General features: G+C 40.9%; 1 protein-coding gene across 1 annotated transcript in view; it reads right to left on the bottom strand.

Annotated features, from left to right (window-relative positions):
- SLIT3 (slit guidance ligand 3) overlaps positions 1 to 20,535 on the bottom strand; it is an 892,819-nt gene that overhangs the window by 169,511 nt on the left and 702,773 nt on the right. Inside the window, exon 15 of the mRNA XM_069199342.1 lies at positions 3,186 to 3,336. Within this exon, the coding sequence (XP_069055443.1) occupies positions 3,186 to 3,336 (151 nt within the window). The remainder of the gene's footprint in view (positions 1 to 3,185; positions 3,337 to 20,535) is intronic.

Raw genomic sequence — 20,535 nt, 5'->3', positions numbered from 1 at the left:
CTCCTATAGTCCAGGAGGCAGGGTGCACTGTACTATGAGTGAGGACATATATGCATGAGCATATATGACCCCGTGCAGGCCTCCTATAGTCCAGGAGGCAGGGTGCACTGTACTATGAGTGAGGACATATATGCATGAGCATGTATGACCCCGTGATAACACTTAAAATGTAATGCTAACACAAGTAACCTGAGGTCTCTGCCACCACAGACACGAGTCTGCCATTCGCTAGGTGTGCTAGCACTTCCACAGGATGGAGACAAAGGGTCTGGATAGGCATGTGGTCACACCTCCTCTCTCCCATGAAGGCTAGTGTGAGAAGGTAATCAATGCGGTGAGCCTCAAAGGCTACAGCTAACCTTGAAGTGTAATTACTTGTCCCCAAGTGGAGGACTAAGCCCTTCCCACCCTCTCGAGCTGGATAGGTGGGAAAATGAGCTATGCATGAGGAGTACGCCAACAAAAGGCTAGCCACACCTTTAGGGTGGGCTAGGGGGTCTGTACAGCCAAGAATGGGTGCTGCCATCTTGGCAACCCTTAGCTTCAGTGGATTATGGGTAGAAAAGTGACCCACTCCCACAGGAAGTGGTCACTACAGGAACGGGCTAGTCACAGGGACCAGTAGCCCGTTGGCTGCTGTCTCCTCACCATTAATGCCCCCTAAAACCAGGTTTTAAGGTGCTCCCTTGTCACCAGAAAGTTAGACCTTACTTGCAAAGAAGAAGAGGCACAAAGACGACATCATCACCGACAACAGGACCTGGACTTCAGCCGCAGCACAAAGAGAGGACAGAGAAAGGGACCACTATTGGGCACCCAAGAAGCTAAGAAAGACTCCTCTGACTGGTGATACCAGTCCTCTGCAAATTGCAGGAGTAAACGCAGTGCTGAAGTCAAAGATCTGTGACTCGACAAGCTCTGTGTGAGTGAGCCTCAAGAAACTTGCTGTTCAGCAAACAAAGACTGGGAGCGAGGTTTTTGCTACGTTTCAAGCCTCTACTCCCTGTTGGACGATCTCCAGTTGTCAAAGTGCCAGTAGACCAACTTTGCAGCTACCAAGGCTTGTCTGTCACTACTCCAGAAACTGAGGCCAATTGGACATCACCGACTCCAGAGCAGACCCCCACCATTATGGCCGATGCTGGCAACGACCCCTTTCCTGTGGTTTTTCATCCTGAAGAGAGTGACTTTGAGAGGAGCAACAAAGTATCTTTGACAAAACCAACTTCTGTGATTGACAGGTAGAAGCCATCTCTACACCCGGAGGCACCTGATGTGGTGGTGAAGTTCCAACTGTTGATTCCTGGTCCTGGCCGCCCCCTCGCCCCCAAAGACCTATACGGCCAAGGGGTAGAGCGTGAGTCCACACCCAACTACCGATTTACAAAGTGGTGCAAACGCACCAGCAGCCCCGGACCCGTTAGCACCAAGGACAGCCAAAGCACGTCTGCACCCGAACTCCCTGGGCAAATTCATAAGACACTGGCTGTTAATTCTTGGTCTAGGGCCCTGCAGAACCTTGAGTCAAGGTGGACTCCCAGGAACTCACCCTGCAAGTGCCCAAAGTGCACACTTCTATTTTCTCCATTGACATCAATGGGAGCCATATAAACAGTGAAAATACCCTATTTTTTAAAGCTTATAAAATTCATAACTCTGGTTGTATATAATTTTTAAAAACTCATTCTGGTGTCTAAATTTGTATAAAAAGAAGCTTTATTTTTCTAAATTGGATTTGGATTTCTTTTGAGTTGTGTCATTTACTTGTCGCCCATGTTGGTATTGTGAAATGCTTTACACGTGTTCCTCTAAGTAGCCTGACTGCCTTTTGCCACACTACCGGGACTGAGCTGAGGTTTACTAATGTGAAACCAAGGTTCACTACTGGGTAATGTACTAGTATTACATGGTAAAACTCCACAATTATACCACATAATACTTCTACCTTGCTACAGTGTGTTTTCCTGTAATCCTGGTTTCATGAAATGTCCCATGTTACAAACCCCTTTATTTGTTAGACACCGACACTTAAAAATAAACTATTTTTTCCAGTTTCATCATGTGTCTGCTTCTCTGTCACAGAACTCCTTACTGGACACTAGTTGAACTGTTTAAGAACATGTGATTTTATAATTTTTTGAAAGTGGCTAAAATGTGGCGATTTAAGAGCCTCTCTATCACTCCTGTTCTGTTTCTCTCAGCCTCTTTTCTTTCTCTCTCTCTCGTACAGCTTTCCTAAAAGTATTTTTGCACATCAATGTTGTGTGATTATCAAATCATTGTCCACTTTTAATAATAGAAGGCTAACTGAATGACACTCCAGCTAGAGCACAAATGTGACTTCAACTGAGTACCACCACGTGCTACAACAAAAAACAACTGTTCTGTGCTACTCTAAACTGAATGTGTATTCTTGGTTTGCCTTTGCATTTAAATTTTACCATAGTAGAATCCAGTCCCTCCTATGTTCATATATTTATTGTTCCAGCTAACAGCAGATATGTTAAAATGTATACACCTGGAGCCCTGGCAGATGTTATTTTTCTCAGGTGAAGCTTTTAGGAACATGGACTAAGAGCACCCAGGTTGTTTTAGTCTTTAAATGTGATGGGGCAGGTCTCTGCAAGCCAAGGCTTCATTAAAAGGGGTTTGCTAATTTTTTCAAAAATAAACAAAATGCACCAAATAGCAGAGATGATTCTGATTTAGTTCTTGAATATTATGAAAGCAAAAGCAAGGCACTACACAAGTGGTTGTCAACAATATGGCGTCTCTGTCGAAAGTGCATAATTCAGCACATGCAGTGAGACTTCTCTTTTACCTTTACATTTGTTTTAAGTGCTCTCGTTGTCCTGTCTGAAATATAAGGTGTGTCCTTTGTTGCCAGATAAACGGCGCTCTGTTGAAGTAAAATACATATTGAAATGCGATTCTCTTTTGCCTATTGCCACTTTGCTAAGGCCACCTTCAAAAAATCAAAAAATTACTCAAGCACAAAATAGTGACATACACTAATATATATATATATATATATATATATATAGTTCCAACGACGTAATTTAATTATGAACATCGACACTCAAACGTGACGTCTCACAAGAATCCGACCATCAGTCATAAAATAGTAAATATCGTGTACACTTAATGGCAAATAAAATTCAACTGACAAGATGCTAAGAACTTACAGATCGGTGGTGTATTCTGGAAGGTGGTTTGGTATTCGAGTGAGCTTCTGATTGGAACATTCGATGATAGTCCCCTCACAGCGACACTTTTCTGGACACACAAGGTCCATGAAGCAGTCACCGCTGAACTTGCTTCTGTAATCTTCAGAACCTGTGGGAAATCAGCAAATGCTGTATCAATAAATGAGTCACTGGAAGTACCCAGAATGCATTTCTCTATGCCTTTTGTCTAAAGGAGCCCACAATACAAGGACTGTGTTTTTACCTTCCATTGCACCTTAAAGTTCCTTTATCTAAACATGGTACTTCAATTAGTATTTCTCTGGAGCCAACTTTAATAGAGCCATCCGTTGATTAATATCATAACATAGCTCAACCCAATGTGACTTTGTTAAATAAAGGAACATTTGAGAATTCTTATTGTAGATGACAGTTCTAGATGCAGGAATGAGTAAAATACTCGTGTTTTCTTTACTGGATGCCTCTGTATTGCACGGCCAAAGTGTCTTGCAATGGGAAATTCAACCGATTCAGAGGGATATTTACAAGCCCCTAGTGTCACAGGAGCATCACTTTTAGCGACGGCCTGGTGGTGCTGTGCTCTGCGCCATATTTACAAGGAGGTGCTAGGCCACTTTTAGTGGCTTAACACCACCTTTCTAAATATGGGCTCGTCTGCCGCAGTTTTCTGGGTGTTAACACCATTACTTTTTACGCTGTCCCAGATTTACAACAAATCGGAAATCTGAGGCAGCACCAAAAATGAATGCCATCCCCAGGGGTGGTGTTAGCATGGCGCAACAAGAAGAAATACTTTTATTTCTCCTCGTTGCTCCTTTTTCTACGTGTTCTGCAGCACACATTAAAAGAGCAAAATACCATTAATGATTGTTTATGCGCAGGAAGGTGTCCCTTCCTGCGCATAAACAATCATTCAATACTGAAGATTTGCTACTTCTATGTGTGCTGCATCCAGCTGCACACATAGAAGTGCCAAATTGCCATGGTAGATTGCACATAAACAATCATTCTCTTCAACGCTGACACCCCTGCACTATGGTGCAAAGATGCCTGTGTAGGCGGTGGCAGATAAATTTAGCGATAGGGGAAACACAGGGGTGCACTGTATTTTTGTAATCACGGTGCATCCATGCATTTCAGAACTGATACAACGCTGTTAATTTTGGCGCTGCACCACGCTGCGCCAGTTCCATGTAAATATGCTCCTTAGTTTGTTCCAGGGTAGCCAGACTTTAGAGTCTATGGCAATTGTTATACAAAACTAACTTGTTACATAAACACAGGGTGTGAAGGATGCTACAATGAAAGAGGGGCCATCAAAAGTAGAGCTTGAAAACTCATGCTCATGTTCCCACTGTACAAAGACATGATCAGTTCACTTTTAGTACGCTGTTGCATTTTGGACACCCTTTAGGAAGGGAGGAAGGATTTCCCAATTTTGGATGTTAGGGGCAAGGTACACTGTGGGAATGTATTTGGTAGGGAAAACAAGAACATCAATAGAAGTGGGTAGGAATACCCCTGTGAACATTTACACTATCAGTTAGGGTGGGACCAAGACTCACCTCCACCTTCAGATTAGTATAAATATTAAATATAACACCTCAAGAACCTCTCCTCATAGCACTTTCTGGACCTGTGGACAACTATAAGAGGACCCTGCTTCCTGTAAACTGAAAGGAGCTCTGAAGGATTTAACATGCTCCCTCCTGTACCTATGTGTAGCTAGAGAGACAAAACAAGCTGCAAGAAACCTTTTTTCTGAAGTTAATAGTACCAACTGGATCCTGCTGATGTCCTCTTCTGAAGTAAGTCCTGGCCCCGAACTGCTGTTGCTGATGAAGTTGTGGAACACTTAGAAGTGATCCATAGGAGCTGCTACAGAAACCCTGAAAAGGTGGGACTTCCAAGACTAGAGCGTCAGCAGGACCTCTTGTCAAAGGTGTCCAATGTTGATGCTACTTTGTCAGATGTAGCTTCAGGTTTTGCCTGCTGGAGGATTTGGAGCTTTACCAAACAAGAGAAAGGGCCTAATTTAGAACGCAGTGTACCGGTTACTCTGTCACAACAGTGACTGATATCCCATCTGCCGAAATCTAAATCCCATATAATATCATGAAATTTAGATTTTAACGGGCGGAATATCTACCACTGTTGTGAAGGCATAACCAGTTCACTGAGTTTTAAATGAGGCCCGAAGTCAGAAAGTAAAATCTTTGACAAGGACAAACATGCTTTGTGTGCTCATTGCGGTGAGCATGAAATAGCACCTAGGTCCCCATCTATCACTTTCATGGACTATCATTGGTGTTATTTTTACTTAATAATTCAACAATTCAAATTTCTGATTCTCCTTATTGGATATTCGTCATTATGGTGTGATTTGTTTTGTAAAACTCAATTTTTCTAATTTGGTTTGGCTTTTTTATTGTTTGTTGTTTCGACTTTATTACTGTTTTGTAACAGCACAAATACATTATACGTTGCTCTAAGTTAAACCTGTCTTTTCTGTGTCATACCTACCAGGGGGTTGAGTTCAGATTAATATAGTGATTTTTGGGCTTACCTTGACAAGTTACAGTTATTATTCTTAGAGGTGGGTGACTGCCCACCCCAAATAAATAATCCACTTACACGCAGGCAATGTTTTTATTATGCAGACAAGTACATTATGGAAGGCTCTTCCTTTAGAGGTGAACTTGTGGACTCAACGTTTTCAAGACCTCATTGGATAAGTTTTACGGAACCGTCGCACTAGTGTGGTGCACATCCCTACTTCTACTTCTTCTACAAAGATTAGGATGGGCTTTACAGAACTCTGTTTTAGGAAATGGTAATGTTTTGTTTGATTTCTTTGGAACAAGAATGACAGACGCTGGAGTATATTTCATGCCCCATAACTCATCACTAGATGAATGCTGGAATTTGGAAGAACGTTAAACTCAATGAAGCATGTGTTGTCAGGCATTTTAAAAAAACAAAGCTATATGATACAGCGTTCTCACTTGAAGCTCATATTTTTTGGCGGTTGTAGCACACAATGATGGGATTTCTTTTGGCAGTTAATTCTTATAGCAATAAAACCTCACCACTTGCTTACTTGCCACATATTCAATTCCTATAAGAAACATGGCATACTTTTGGAAAGAATCATAACTAAACAATATGGCATAACTTTAGAGAGCTTTTAATTTGCCAATTGACAGTTAAAATTAATTTCACTTCAGGTGGGATACAAAATTATAACAAATATCAGATGATTGGTGGTCTGTGCAAAATGAGCTAGTGGACTTTGATTATGTCATGTAAGCCTAGCTCAGCTTGAATATTGTGATTGACTAGCGATGGAGCTAACTATCTGTCTCAGTCCATAAGAGGGAAGCAAAAGGAAGCTAGCATGCTCACTATTCTGTGTTGCAGCATTGTTAGAACTATATGCAGGACTGCAGTTTTTAGTGCTCTTATTTTGGCACCATTCACAGGCAGAAATGTCCATAAATAAGGAAATAGAGATGAAAGAAGAAACTTTCAGTATCTTCCTAGAAAACATGAGCTCATGTCTGCACATTTCATTTAGTATGAGTGGAAATTCATTTCACTGCTTGGTTACAAAGATTAACCCATCACCAGATTAGGACGATTTTGGTTTATTTCCAAGTAGGTGCTATCACACCTCATAAGAAGTCTCCCAGAGGCCACTATCACAGACTTTCAGGGCTTCTTTGACAATGTGCCAGACCTGCTCTAATGAAAAGCTGTGTAAATAAGCCCTAGAAACTTCCCATTTACTTCTGATGTATTTCCTGTTTAACAGGTGTAAACCTTGATGTTTAATTCTCTAGGAGGCAACTGTATTGATACTGTGACAATCTATTTCCTATAGTGTCAAGTAAAGGCAATTACGAGTGATTTAAATGCAGATTTTGAGAAACCAAGTCAAATGGAAAATGCTGTATACCTAGGAGGAAGGTGTGATGGCTACATCATAAACACAATGTCGGTTTTAGGGTCTAACTTAGATTGTAGCGGTAATGGTCCTGCTGTCAGTTTTTCGACTGAAAACCCATCCGCTGCCTCGGCGGTCGACTGGTCAGATTTAGATGTTGACAGTCCCATAGGCGATAGCTAGTCCGAGTCCCGCTGACTCCACCAAGGATTCCCATCTGTATCAATGGTGCCATAGGAAATAGTGGCTGACGGCATGACTCCAGCCACCTTTACTGCTGTGCAGGTTTGGATGTGCTTACTGTTAAGCTAACTGTTGCTGTTCGACTTCCACATCTGAGTTGGTGGATCAAGGGGGAAATGGGGTGAAAACGTACCTTTTCCTTCAATTTCACTTCCATTTTTGACTGGATACGACTGGACAATACCTTCTGTTGCTGCGGCCACTGGGCCACGGAGAAAACAAGACCCCCCCCCCTTCACCGTACTCAAAGCTACGGAACCCGCATTGCCTGTCTATGTTGTATATGCAGCGCATATGGGCTTAGGACCAATGCACTCACATACATTATTGTGACATGCATATGTCGGAGACACAATTGGGTCAGACATGGATGGGGACACACTGGTAGATCACACATATTTTACACATACGCAACTGTCATTTGGTGTCAGTATTCATTGCCAAATGAATGCTGCCACCACAATGATGGTACATTGCAAGTGGACCTGTACCTATCATGTTGTACTTCCAGTTGTGTATGTGTATGTGTGTGTGACGTGATTGGCTGGTTGAGGTGGAGGGAGCAGGAAAGGGTGATGTGGTTATGTCAGTATGTGTGCTACTTCTATATGTTTTTTATGCAGTTGTGTATTTTGTGGTGTGTTTTGTGTTGCTGGATGCAACACTTAGGTGAGTGTTGTTGTGTGGCATTGTTGTGAAGTGTGTAGTTTTGCTTGTGTGTGTGTCTGTTTGTGTATATGAGTGTGTACGTTGTGTCACATATGTACATCAATGTGTGTTTTGGCATGGTTGTGTTGTGGTAGAATGGCAATGGATTGAAGTGTTTATGTGGTGTATTGTATAGTGTGTTGTGGAGGTGGACACATATGGCTAAGGTACAGTGTGTGTGTGTGTGAGAGAGAGAGACTTACCTCTATTCCATAGCCACTGCCAATGTCTGATGTCCATTGGGTCCAGCAACGACCCTCCTTTGTCAGCAATTCGCCAGCAGCACACAACCTGTAGAACTGTAACATCTAAATATGGTCGGTGGGAACCTACCAGCCTGATGGGTAGGAAAAGCACTCCGAGGTGACTTTCGGTGGCTCAGCTGCAGTATGTCTAAATACGGCGGGTAGAACACTGTTGATTTGACAGAGTTCTTCGGTCCGCCACTGCAGCAGATTGGCGGTAACACCGCCAAGATCTAAATCAGGCCCTTAGTCTGGAATATGCGAAAGGAATATCAAATGGCCACAATATCATCACCAATGTATAAAAAATCAAAATACCATGAAGGTAAATGCACAAAAGGGGGTATAGTATTACTATTTTTAACTCCACATCCATGCAACTTGAAGGTATGAATAGCTACAAGGTATGTAGAAGCGGAGTTAGGTATCGAAAATACGTTCATACTTACCTGTCAATATTAGGGTGCTTGAGATTCTGACAACTGAATGTTCCCTTTGCTTTATTCCAAAACCACATCAACAATGTAGTGAGATTAGGCAGGAGATACTGTGGTGTACATACTATGGATATGTACAGAAGAGAGAATTGCTCTACCACAAAATCAAGGATTTGATATAGACCTGCACATATATTGACCCCACATGAAAGATCAGCAACATATTGTCCTTGTAAGTAGATGTGGAGGTAGAATAGAACATCTGCACTTCCCATTATATGCTTACTTTGAGGATATGTTGATAGTGTATATTGTGAAGTCTATTTATGTGAACAATTATTTTATTTACTTTGATATTGACACATACAAATTGAAAATGCAGCATGGATAGGAGTGTAAAACTATCATGAGCACAGGATCACAAAAGGAGCTAAATAAAATGATTTCAATATGAAAGAGAGGATATCATTTTCATAATATAATTCATGATGGAAGGAAATGTGATACACAAAGGATCTTAATAGTAGGACCAGGCAAAAACAAACATAGCAATATTGCAGAGAGTTCATTTGACATGTAACTGAACATGGAGGAAAATGTGTCGGAATGAGACAAAGTGATGTAAGTAAAATCAAACATTGGCATAATGTGAGGTACAAAGAGAGGACAAATGCAATGGGCCTATGTTCACAGGGACTTGCCTTAAGGAGTAATGAAGAGGAAATGGCAAAATGTAAACAAGCATTTGCAATGCAGTAGGTCTCGCATGCATAGAACAAGTTAGTTGTCATCTTTTGACAACAGCGTGTAAACCGAGAAGAGACAACTTGACAAAATAACAAGAAATTTAGCTTTAAAAAATAAAACTTTGCAGTTTTGTTTGTCCTGCTGGGCACTTTTTTGTCAGTCACAAGCTTTATGTTTACGGGACACTATAGTTAAAAAGAACAAATAGTCCCTCGATCATGTCAGGAGCAGCAGAAGGGCACTAATTAAGTTGAATCAATTAGTGCTTGATCCCTGTTCCACACAGAGAAATGGAAATTATGTTAGGAGTGCCTTAACGAATAAGACTTTAAAGCGTCAGGCAGGCTCCAAGCCCTTTACTGAACACAACAGAGTCTCGCAAGCAAGATGCATGCGCTAGTGCCTGCACTCGCCGGCTCGACCCTAAAAATGTGGCTTATTCACTAAATCCTGAATGCATTTAAATACCAGACTGTTTAAACTGAGCCACCTGCTACCATACCTTATCTTTTCTGATTTGGTATTATTTTGCTTTATTTTTGCGATTTATCTTTTTGGAAGTGTAACTTTTTCAACATACCTCAGCTATCTTCCCTAAGCTATTGAATATTTGTTGTGTTTGTTTTCCAATGGATTTTAAGGCAAAAAGAAAATACAGCAAAGAAAATGAATATTGCAGCATACTGAAACTTGCTCACAAAATGGATTTCTGTAAGACACAGATCCCACTATGGTGCATGCCTCTCGAAAGAGCACAGTCTGATTAACTTCAGTCCCATTAGGAGAAGTAGGGTGTTCATGGATACTGCAGGCCCCTTCAGAAAAATGGGAACAGTTAAGCTGAATAACCACTAGGCTGCTTATTTCATTGTCGTTCTGTGAGGCTACAGTGACAGTCTTCTGGCATGGTACACATCATGGTGTGTGGTAGTAGGCATAGGATACCTAATGAGAAAACAACAAATGTGCATTATTTGTGCAGCTAACAATCTCTTCCTATGAGATTCCTACCTATGAAGTGCTTTGGTCAACCTGTAATTCTCAATACTTATGGCTGATGATTTGTGCTCTTAGACTAAAAATGAACATGATCTAACCTCTATTTGGTAACATTGATGGCTAATGATTCCGGATTGAATAATGTGTGTTTGTCAATCGTGAAAATTAGGGATTATTTACTTAATACCTTTGAGGTAAAATAACAGATTGATTCAAGTAGGAATTGAGAATATGAACACTGAAGTGCATATATGCGAGGACCTAAATGGAACTTTGATTATGAACTCAATAGTACTTTACTCTTATGTGCTGGGAATCTAAAACCGCATTGAACTTTATGTAATATGTATATTTATATAATTACTAAGGGCCATATGTACGAACACTTTTTCCCATAGAGACAGAATGGGTAAAAACCTTTGCTACATCTGGCCCTAACTTCCTTTCCCTAAAAATTGAAAAAGAAATTAGGAGATATAGGTAATTAAGTCATGCCCTTTCCTCTTTATTTATTGGTTATATATTGTGTCTCCTTGTATATATGGATATTCTTTTTGTGTCTTTTCATATGTTTTCTTTAAAGATTTAAAAAGAAAGAGTAAAAAAGAGAAAAAAGAAAAAAGACAATAGGAGGAGTGGCTAAACACTCCCCCTTTAAATATGTGTGCACTGAGTCACTTGTTATGGCTAGTCGAAGGATTCGGCCGAAACGCGTTGCCGGTAGTTTTCTGATGGGTATCACACTTGTGCTTAGATAATTTAATACATTTTTGAAACAGAGGAACGGAGAGTGCTGGCGTCTTTTGTGGGTTTTTGTGAGGTAACAGATGTATGCTACGATGAATAATCTCACAAGCCCGCTTTATCTTTGTTTTGATTGGTGCTTTGGTCAAGACTGCATTGTGAAAATGTTGTGCCACACACAAGAAAAAGAATGTTCTTCTGTAAGCTAAAAAAGCACCAAAACACAAGACAAAAATGTCTGCACAAGAAGAGGAAATCAATTTTGCCCTGAAAATAAGACCTGCTTACCTAGCCATGAGATTAAGAGAGAGCCTATGACGGGCCCCATCATGTGGTGGCATGCATTCTTACTAAAGCTCTGTAGACAACAGCCAAAGGAGAGCTAAATTACAAATCACATAACATCTCAGAAGGCAGAATGACCCCGAAAGCAAACGTACTTGCTAAGCCATGCAAAAAGCCGGTATTGACCACATGAAGCTTTCAGATTAGACACCCACATTCTGTCTGCCAATGTATTATAGGCTGCAAAACACACCAGGACAATTATTTGTTAAAGATCTAGGTATAGCCATCCTACTTATTAATCCATTAACAGTACTTTAGAACCCGGGCACATCAGAAGGCAAGCAGTTATTGAGAAAACATGTGGATACTGAAATCCTATCTGAACTCTCTGGGGTTCCATTGCATTATGTGATTACATTTTCATAAATCACCCTGAAATACTCCAACAAAATATATGTTTGAAATAATGAACATCTATCATATCACTGTACATTCCTCTGCTAGCTGAACTACAGTGTCGACAATCACTTTCTCACCCAAACTATTGACTAAAGAACTTGCCACACTAATCCTACATGATTAAATAAACTACGACATTATGCCCTTCACCCAGCTTGACACACAATATCCAAATTTACAGTCAATTCAACGTCAAAGGTCAAAAGGCAAACCAGATTGGGCACCACCCACAGCATGTCTATATACAACGGCAGCTATGGTCGCTCACAAACGTTTTAACACCATGTTCAAGCTCCTAAAGACTAAAAAGAAACTAATTGTTTCATAAGTTTACCTTCAGAAAACAAGATGGCGGTAGACCAATTTTCAGCATACAGTATGTACGAGGGCTCTAACTTGTGCTTCTCTTTATATGTGCTTCTGTAGTTCTTTTTAAAGGCATTTAATCGATTGGGTGCTTATGAACATAGCAGGAGGAGCAGTCAGTAACACAGCAGTAGATGGTGCTGTGGGCAGAGAGGACTCACCAGATTTAGGGATACAGTGGTAATATCTGCAACGGGTGATAATGCAACAAAAGATTGCTTGAGGTGACAATCTCCCTTCAATTCCAGTCTCGTAAAGGAAGCGTCTATACTCGTGTCCACTATGGCTTCAACTTGACCCTCATCCACACTGCTCAACATGCACCATTTTTAAACTAGCCTAATTGACAACATTGGCTTGATTCACAATAAGCAGTTGGTTCAGGCCTAGTGCTTACCTGCGATTGCAGAGTTTCCCTTGTGATTGCAGATGCAGTAAGCTATAACGCACAATGAGGGAGGACCATGGGCCCACGTACAATTTGATCTTAAGTGGCACAGATGTTCTTGGTCATGCTCGGGAAGCAGATTCTATTATGAATATTCCACATGTGGAGCGCTACCAAGAATTCCTTTTTTTGTGTAACAAAATATAGAATTTGGGTGAGTTCATCCAGGTGCTGCATTTCTTACTATTTTTGTTATTACACTTTTCTAATTTGTTAACATCCAGAGCTAGATATGCATTCTTTTGAAATATTATTATTTTATATCACTGTGTAAAAAAATAGTAACTAATTTTGATTCAGATTACATACTGGTTTCAAAAGTTAACGTATGACACCGTGTTAATGGAAGGATGAACAGACTTATACATAAACGAAGTTACCAATTGACAATTCGGATATTAAGAAATGTTCACTGATAGACACATCAGATCAGACTTAGAATCAGATGCAGTCTTTTCGAAGTGACTGACAAATATATGGAACTTGTCTGCACGCTTTACAGGTCGCTGTGACCCGGTCGAGGAAGGACACTTTAGGCTTCAGGGTACAATCTGTTCTTACAGATACAATTTGAAAATGTCTTCGGTTCTGAAAGCATATTCTTCATTCCTATGAGCTTGAAGGACAAGTTTATTGAAAAACATTTCGTAAGATGCTAAATAGCAAAAAATTGCATTAGCACACATTTTAGCACTAACCACTATTAAGTGCTGAGCACAAATTGTTCTCATGGTTGCCCACACACTTGCCATTAAATTGCAGCTGTTGGTAAATGCTCCAACAAAACTGGTAAATGGGCTAAAACAAAATAACAAAAAATGGGTGAACATAGAGTTTGCATATATTATTGCCTTCCATTGCTGGCACAAATGTAATTTGTACCCTGGTATATTTACATTTGATCTTATCTGCCACCTCTATATGACCCAGGGGCGGCCCCTCCGCAATGGCGGAGGAGCATCGCCCCGCTGCTGAAAGGCAGCAGAAAAATAAAGTGATAATACAACTGTAGTATTATTTTATGTTTTGCTTCCTCCTTGTAGGGCAGGGCGATCTCCTCACCAGCAGCAGGGGGAGGAGGATAGTGTGTACTCTAAGTGCACATGTTGGTTTGGCCGGCAGTCCAAGGCTGGCTAAACCAACATGCGCACTTAGAACTCTCCAACCAGGCTGTGTTGCACAGCCCAGGTGAAGAACCAGTGCAGGCTCCCAGCCCCCAACTGACCGACATGTCAGGACACTTCTCTCATGTTGTTTAGCAGCATGAGAGAAGCATCTGGATTGAGTGGTGAGAGGAGAAGGAGAGAGCACTGAGGCAGCAAGAAACACAGAGGCGGTATGCAGCAGGCAAGTGATTTTTTTTTTTAAATGTTATTATTCCCACCCCAGCCCGAATTCCCTTGCGTGACCCCACTGAGCGGTATCACACACAGTTGTGGCTGATTTGACCACGTTTGTGCAAATTTGAGTGGTTCAAGGCTCTTCCAGTCTTTTTTTACTCAAAGTTTTTAAATACAATGGTGCACATTAACTAAATTATGTGGCCCGAAAGTGCAATATGCCAACTCGTCACCATGCTATATAATTTTAATCAGTAAATTAAAATAACTACAGAACATAAGCTGACTCATAATAAAGGTATAATTCGCTTCATTGCTTAAATGAATACGATAAAAAGGTAAAAGGTTGATTGGTTGAAAAATTCAATTTGTAACTGTCAGACGAGGAGCAATATTCAGAGCAGTAGTTAAAGGTTGAGGAAAATTGTGTATTGATTAGCACTCAATAATTTTCAATTTTGATGTATTATTTTCCTGCGAGTCATTGGCACTTGGGCCTTTATTTTGAACACAGTGCTGGTTCAACAATAATATGTTAATACCTTAGATATGTTAAGCGAAAAGAAAGATGCAGTATTGTGGGACACTAACTTTCCACCCTTAAAGGGGCAAAAATTAGCAGGAATACTTTTACCATATTTTTTGCATTAACATAATGTCTGCTTTGTATGCTAATGAATTATGCCATGAGAGAAGCTAGCCGACATGTTATTCACTACACAATATAGAGACAGAGAATCCATCACTCTTGTTACCACATTGTGTAAAGATGTGGGAATGAATGAAGTGCAGAATTGTGAAAGGCCAATGAGTTGGGTGATGCCAACAAGCCCCAGGGATCGTTTAAAGATATAGGGATTGTTTGATGACACTGAAATGGTGGGATTCTACTGCTTATCATGAAACGACCCCAGAATAGTGCAAGCACAATAGGACTGCATAAAGCCAACAAGAACACACATAGACACCTCCATGGTTTAAATAAGCCAGTACTGAGTGAAGAAGCGCAAGGGAATGCTAGACAATTACTGGTGTGGAAAGTGTTTAAAGTCTCCTAGTTCTCTTTGGTATTTGCCTGTTCAAAGCGTTTTTTCTGCTAAAGAGAAAATGCTCATGCTAATTACATTACCCCAGCGGCAGTTCCTCTGCTATGGTGGAGGAGTGTTGTGCCCCCCCGCGAGCAGCAGGCGCTGCAAACCTTTAACAATAAAGAATAATAATCTATGTTTATTATCATTTTATTGTTAAAGGGGCGGGGCCTTGGGTGGCGACAGGGACAAAGGGGGAATGCTGTGCACATGTATGTTTGGCCAGCGTCTCGGGCCAGCCAAACACACATGCCCACTGTGCTCCCTCCAACCCGGTACAGTGTTGCCGGGCTGCAGAGAGTAGGCACAGGCTCCCAGATTGCCTGGGAGCGCTCAGCCAGGGCGCTCCAACCAATCGTAATGCTGCTTTCATGCAGCGTTAGGATTGGGACTAGGGCAGGCTGGGAGCCTGTGCCTCCAGTGAGCAAGAAAGAGGAGTGGCTCAGCGGCGGGTCAGGTACATTTTTTTTTAATGGAATGTTTATTTTGTCACCCCCCCCCAGCTGTGCGCCGCCCCACCCCTTCCGCGCACAGTGAGTCATGACTGCATTTCCCACAGAGCCAAATATATGTCTCATGGAGTACCAGCCAGGCTATTTGCATATTTGCATCATGACTGCAATATGGGATAGGCATGCAGGATTTTTCTCTGCAAGATTGCATTTTACAGACATTTTCCATGCATATAACAGAACACTTTGAAGAGTATGCACATTTCTTAGAACTCCACAAAGCTGTCAAAAAAGTCCCAGCTACAACGTCATTTGGAGAATTTCACTTTTTGGAAATTTCATTATCAGACATACGTTAACTGGGAATTATACATGTCTGAATGTGTCACACAGTACCTTGGAATAAGCTTATTTCGCACCAACCATGTCCCTGCCCATTCCCCTTTCGGAAACGTCTCTAGAAAACCTTTAGCATATACTAATAGAAGCTAGGTATTTTCAGTGCCACATTCCAAACAGTACACATTCACATTCAAGCATCTGCTGGTATTTATTCACTTTACTGCCAACCTTAATTTAAATAATATGCATGAAGTGCTAGTGCTGTGCATGACCTATTACACACATTTAGGTAATGATTCAATTTATTTTGTGCAACAGTGTTATGAAATGTATGTGCACATTGACACACTAAGGGGCATATTTATCCTTGGTTTGCGCTGAATTAGCGTAATTTTTTTTTTTTAATGCTAATTCAGTGCAAACCTAACTCCATATTTATACTTTGGTGCTAGACACGTCTAGCGCCAAAATAATGGAGTTTAAGTTATTTTTGGGACGTGGAAACCTACCTTGCATCAATGAGATGCAGGGTAGGCATTCCTGGCCAAAAATGATGAGATGGCCTTAGCACTATATTTATCCCCCATGCTAAAATGAACCACTGGGGGATGGGGACATTAAATAATCGCGCTAAGCTTGCTTAGTGCCATTATTTAACGCCTGGGTATGGACAGGTGTTAGGAGACCTGTGGGATGTTTCTGTGGTCAGAGACCATGGAAAGAGCCCACAGGTGCCCTTCCCTGGTCCCAGGGACACCTCCACCCACACCAGAGGGACACCACAGGATGGGGGACCCATCCCAGGTAAGTCCTGTTAAGTATATATATTTTTTCCTCTCAGGGTCCCTAACTTGGGGCCCCCTCTATGCAATAGCCCCAGTGGCCATGCCCAGAGGACATTTCTCCCCTGGGCATGGCCATTGGGGTGGTGGGCATGACTCCTGTCTTTAATAAGACAGGAGCCATGTCCATGGAGGTTGTGCACCAGGAAATGGCGTTACTCTGCTTAGAGGCATTTGTTAGCCTCTAAACAGTGTAGCGCCATAATTCGTACACAACCTCTGGTTCCCCCTACGCCTCCCCCACCCATTTAGTGTCATTTAAAATTACGCCAACCGCGCATTACCGCCATTTTATAAAAATGGCACCCAGCCGGCATCTAGGAATGTCGCTAGCTGGCGGTATACTTTTATACGGAAAACTGAGCTAATGCAGTTTTGCATGTAAAAGTATAAATATGGGTCTAAGTCACCAAGAAGTCATCAACCTGGAGTACAAGAATTAAAAACTGAACAACTGTGTCAGTGCAATTGTCTGGAGTATCAACACAAGCATCAAATATTTGTCCACAATTTTAACCGAGCATCAGTATAGTGGCAGGCTTTTTATCATGTACAACTTACAACCTAGGCTTGTTTTCTTCTTTTCCAAACCAATAGATTCTGCAATAACGATATGGTGGGAAATACCATAGATCCTTAGCCACTGAAAATGGACAGCTAGGCTAACAGACTAGCGTATTCCAACGGATGTTAAGAACAAAACATAGTTGGTTATTTTCATAACTTTTGATTCATACTCCTTACCCATTCTACACTTTAATAATTTTACTAAGTTAAAATCTCTTCCTAGAATAACTCAGGTGGTTTGGAAAATCTTAGTCAATTGATTGAATGATATAAAATGTAGTAATTGCAGTTTCAAGTTTTGAAACTTCACAGGCCGTAGAATAGGAAAACAACCAGAGCACAATAGCCTCACAATGAAGCAAATGTTAGCTCATTAAGCACTGCCCATGAGGTCGATGTAAAAAAGGAGATGTAATGGGAAAATCAATTAGAATGAAGAGAGACAGAGAGTACAATTCAGAGAAGGGACAATATTTTTTCAACAGGTTACAATATTGTTTTCTATGATTATGAATATTGTGTGTGAGAACACGTGTGAGGAAAGGACTGAGGAGAAAATGTATTGAAAGCGCAGGGGGGTGAAGGGTTAAAAGATGGATACATTGGATATACACATGTGAGGATGGGAAGAAATGTAAAAGGCAGAGAGAAGGGTACCATTGAATAAGTCAAAATGGTATTTCTATAGATGACTTAAGGGATAGATGGAAGAAATGTGGATGGTGGTATCTGGGGAAACAAATGACAAAGAGACTTTATAGTTGAGAAACAATTGGGGCATTAATAAAGGGATGGTGCAAAGGGTAAAACAGCAGAGACAACTGTGATTAACACAGGGAAGTGGATGTGTTGATATAGTTGTCAATGTGAAGCCACATGCTACTGAGAGGGTGAGATCTGCCCCAAGACAAAGTAGGGAGTTGTTTAGCTTCAGTGTTGAAGTATATAGACAGTGGAAGGTGGGTGATGCTATGGAAGGACATTGAGGTTCATGTTTAATCAAACCCTATAGAAAATAACTTGTTCTTAAGACCATATTAAACTGCAGAAGTCTTGGACACAGCAAAATCCTAGAGGCCCACACTGGTTGAGCAGAACTCTGTGACGCCATGAGCACAATTACAGAGACTCTGCACTAGTTGACAAGGTAAGCAGCCATCATACATGATATCACAGACGTTCCCTAAATAACCCATTCAAATAGTAGGTGGTTTGCAACTGCACTGACAATAGTACAACTCTGTATACCCCAGCTCTGGAGATCCCTGCGTAGCTTGGAAATTCAGACATGGCTACAAGAAATGCATAACACACCCGTATATGAAAAGGTGCTATATTGCATAAATGATCAATCTGAAACATTTGACAACACTTGGGATAGATTTTGCAAAACAAGAGCCCCCTAGACCCACTCACCAGTGCTTTCATGGGGGATGCTGAACCAAGCTGCATGCAGATAACAGCTGGAGTGTACAGTAATAGTATACACCAAACGGCACACACGGATGGCCACAACAAATAAACTAACACTCGTCTTACAAAAGTGAAGGACAAAGGCCAGAAGTGGCGTTTGTATGTCTACTTAGGATATATATAAAAAATCCTAAGACCTTTATGGAGGACATCAAGATCTTCACACAATAACATCTTACCACCAAGTGCAAAGAAATGTATAATGTGTGAGACAATCATTACTCATAATAGTTATATAGTCTGTTTTACACACATCGAAATAGATTTGTTTCAAAGATACTAACATGCATAGTTAATTGTTTTGACTAAAACAGCTGTGCAACAAGTAGAATATTTTAGAATAATAAAGGAATGATGTCCAGAAGATAGGACCTTTGAGTGATGGGTAGAGGTTCAGGTTACTTATGGGTGGGGGGTAGTAATGTGTTACTATTGTTATGTACGGAACATACTTAACAAACTGATACAATGTATAGCAAGGTTTGAGTACCTTACTAAAAATATTTAACACAAAAACATAATAAACTGAATAGGGACTTGCACTTCAGCGAAAATATATCTGCACCATGTTGGAAATTATTGGTAACTTAATTCATGGTTTATCCATCTTTTGGTCATAAAACATGAAGTCGGTATGATCGTTAAAAGCGGAGCCCAGTCAAACCACACTAGGTGATGAGTTGAGCTCTCAACATCGTATCATGAATTCAACTCCATTTCAACAGCATCACATAGAATAATCTTATATATCCGATCTTGCAAAATATTGATAAGGTGCCTGTTAGCCTAGAGCAAATCAATGCTCTTTGTTTATCAACAAGTTAATCTCCTTCTCACTTAATAGTCATTCAAGAAACATTCTGTTCCATCTCATTGAGCAGAACCTAGGCCAGTGATATTCAATTGAAACCCATTTCACTGAGAGACATCAAGTCATACTCTACCAAATATTTAGCTTTTAACCAGCAAATTCGATTTAACAAGAATTCCCTCGTAGCACAAAATGATCTGTTAGTCGACTGGCTCTGCTACACAGTGCTTTTTCATATTTTCACATTAAAAAACAACCTTTTCAACCAGTGCTGAAAGTCAGTGCAACCTGTTGTGAGAAAAAAAGGCTTCAATTTGCTGCTGCTGCGCTGTACAAGGAAACCATGGCTACGTGGTTAAGTATTTGATGAAGAACCTTGAGGATGAGACACACTGATAAAAAATCAATTTGCTTGGAACCCATTGTGCACTATTCACACTTAGAAGAAATGTGGCTATAACACATACACACACCCTCATTGAGGACCCAAAGTGATACATTTATCGGAAAAAAAGCAAGAATCAGCTGCCAAAAAGAAGAAAAATTGCCACTTGATTATGCGCCTCGCAATCACTTGGACAGGTGGCTGCTCTATTAACTTATTCCCATCAGGGAAATGAACACAGAATCCAGCCATCTGCTGCAAGAATTTGTGCAATGTGCACAACCCCTACCCCATGGAATATATCATCTCAGTTTCACAGCCCACATTAGGCCCTTCGTATTAAGGAAGGACCAGAAATAATGAATGTGTTATTCCTCCATCACAAAATCAATCTTAATG

The sequence above is a fragment of the Pleurodeles waltl genome, chromosome 7 (assembly GCF_031143425.1).
Source record: "Pleurodeles waltl isolate 20211129_DDA chromosome 7, aPleWal1.hap1.20221129, whole genome shotgun sequence".
In the NCBI taxonomy this organism is placed as follows: Eukaryota; Metazoa; Chordata; class Amphibia; order Caudata; family Salamandridae; genus Pleurodeles; species Pleurodeles waltl.
Note: the sequence above shows the minus strand (reverse complement) of the source record. Positions and strands in the feature narration are given on the sequence as shown.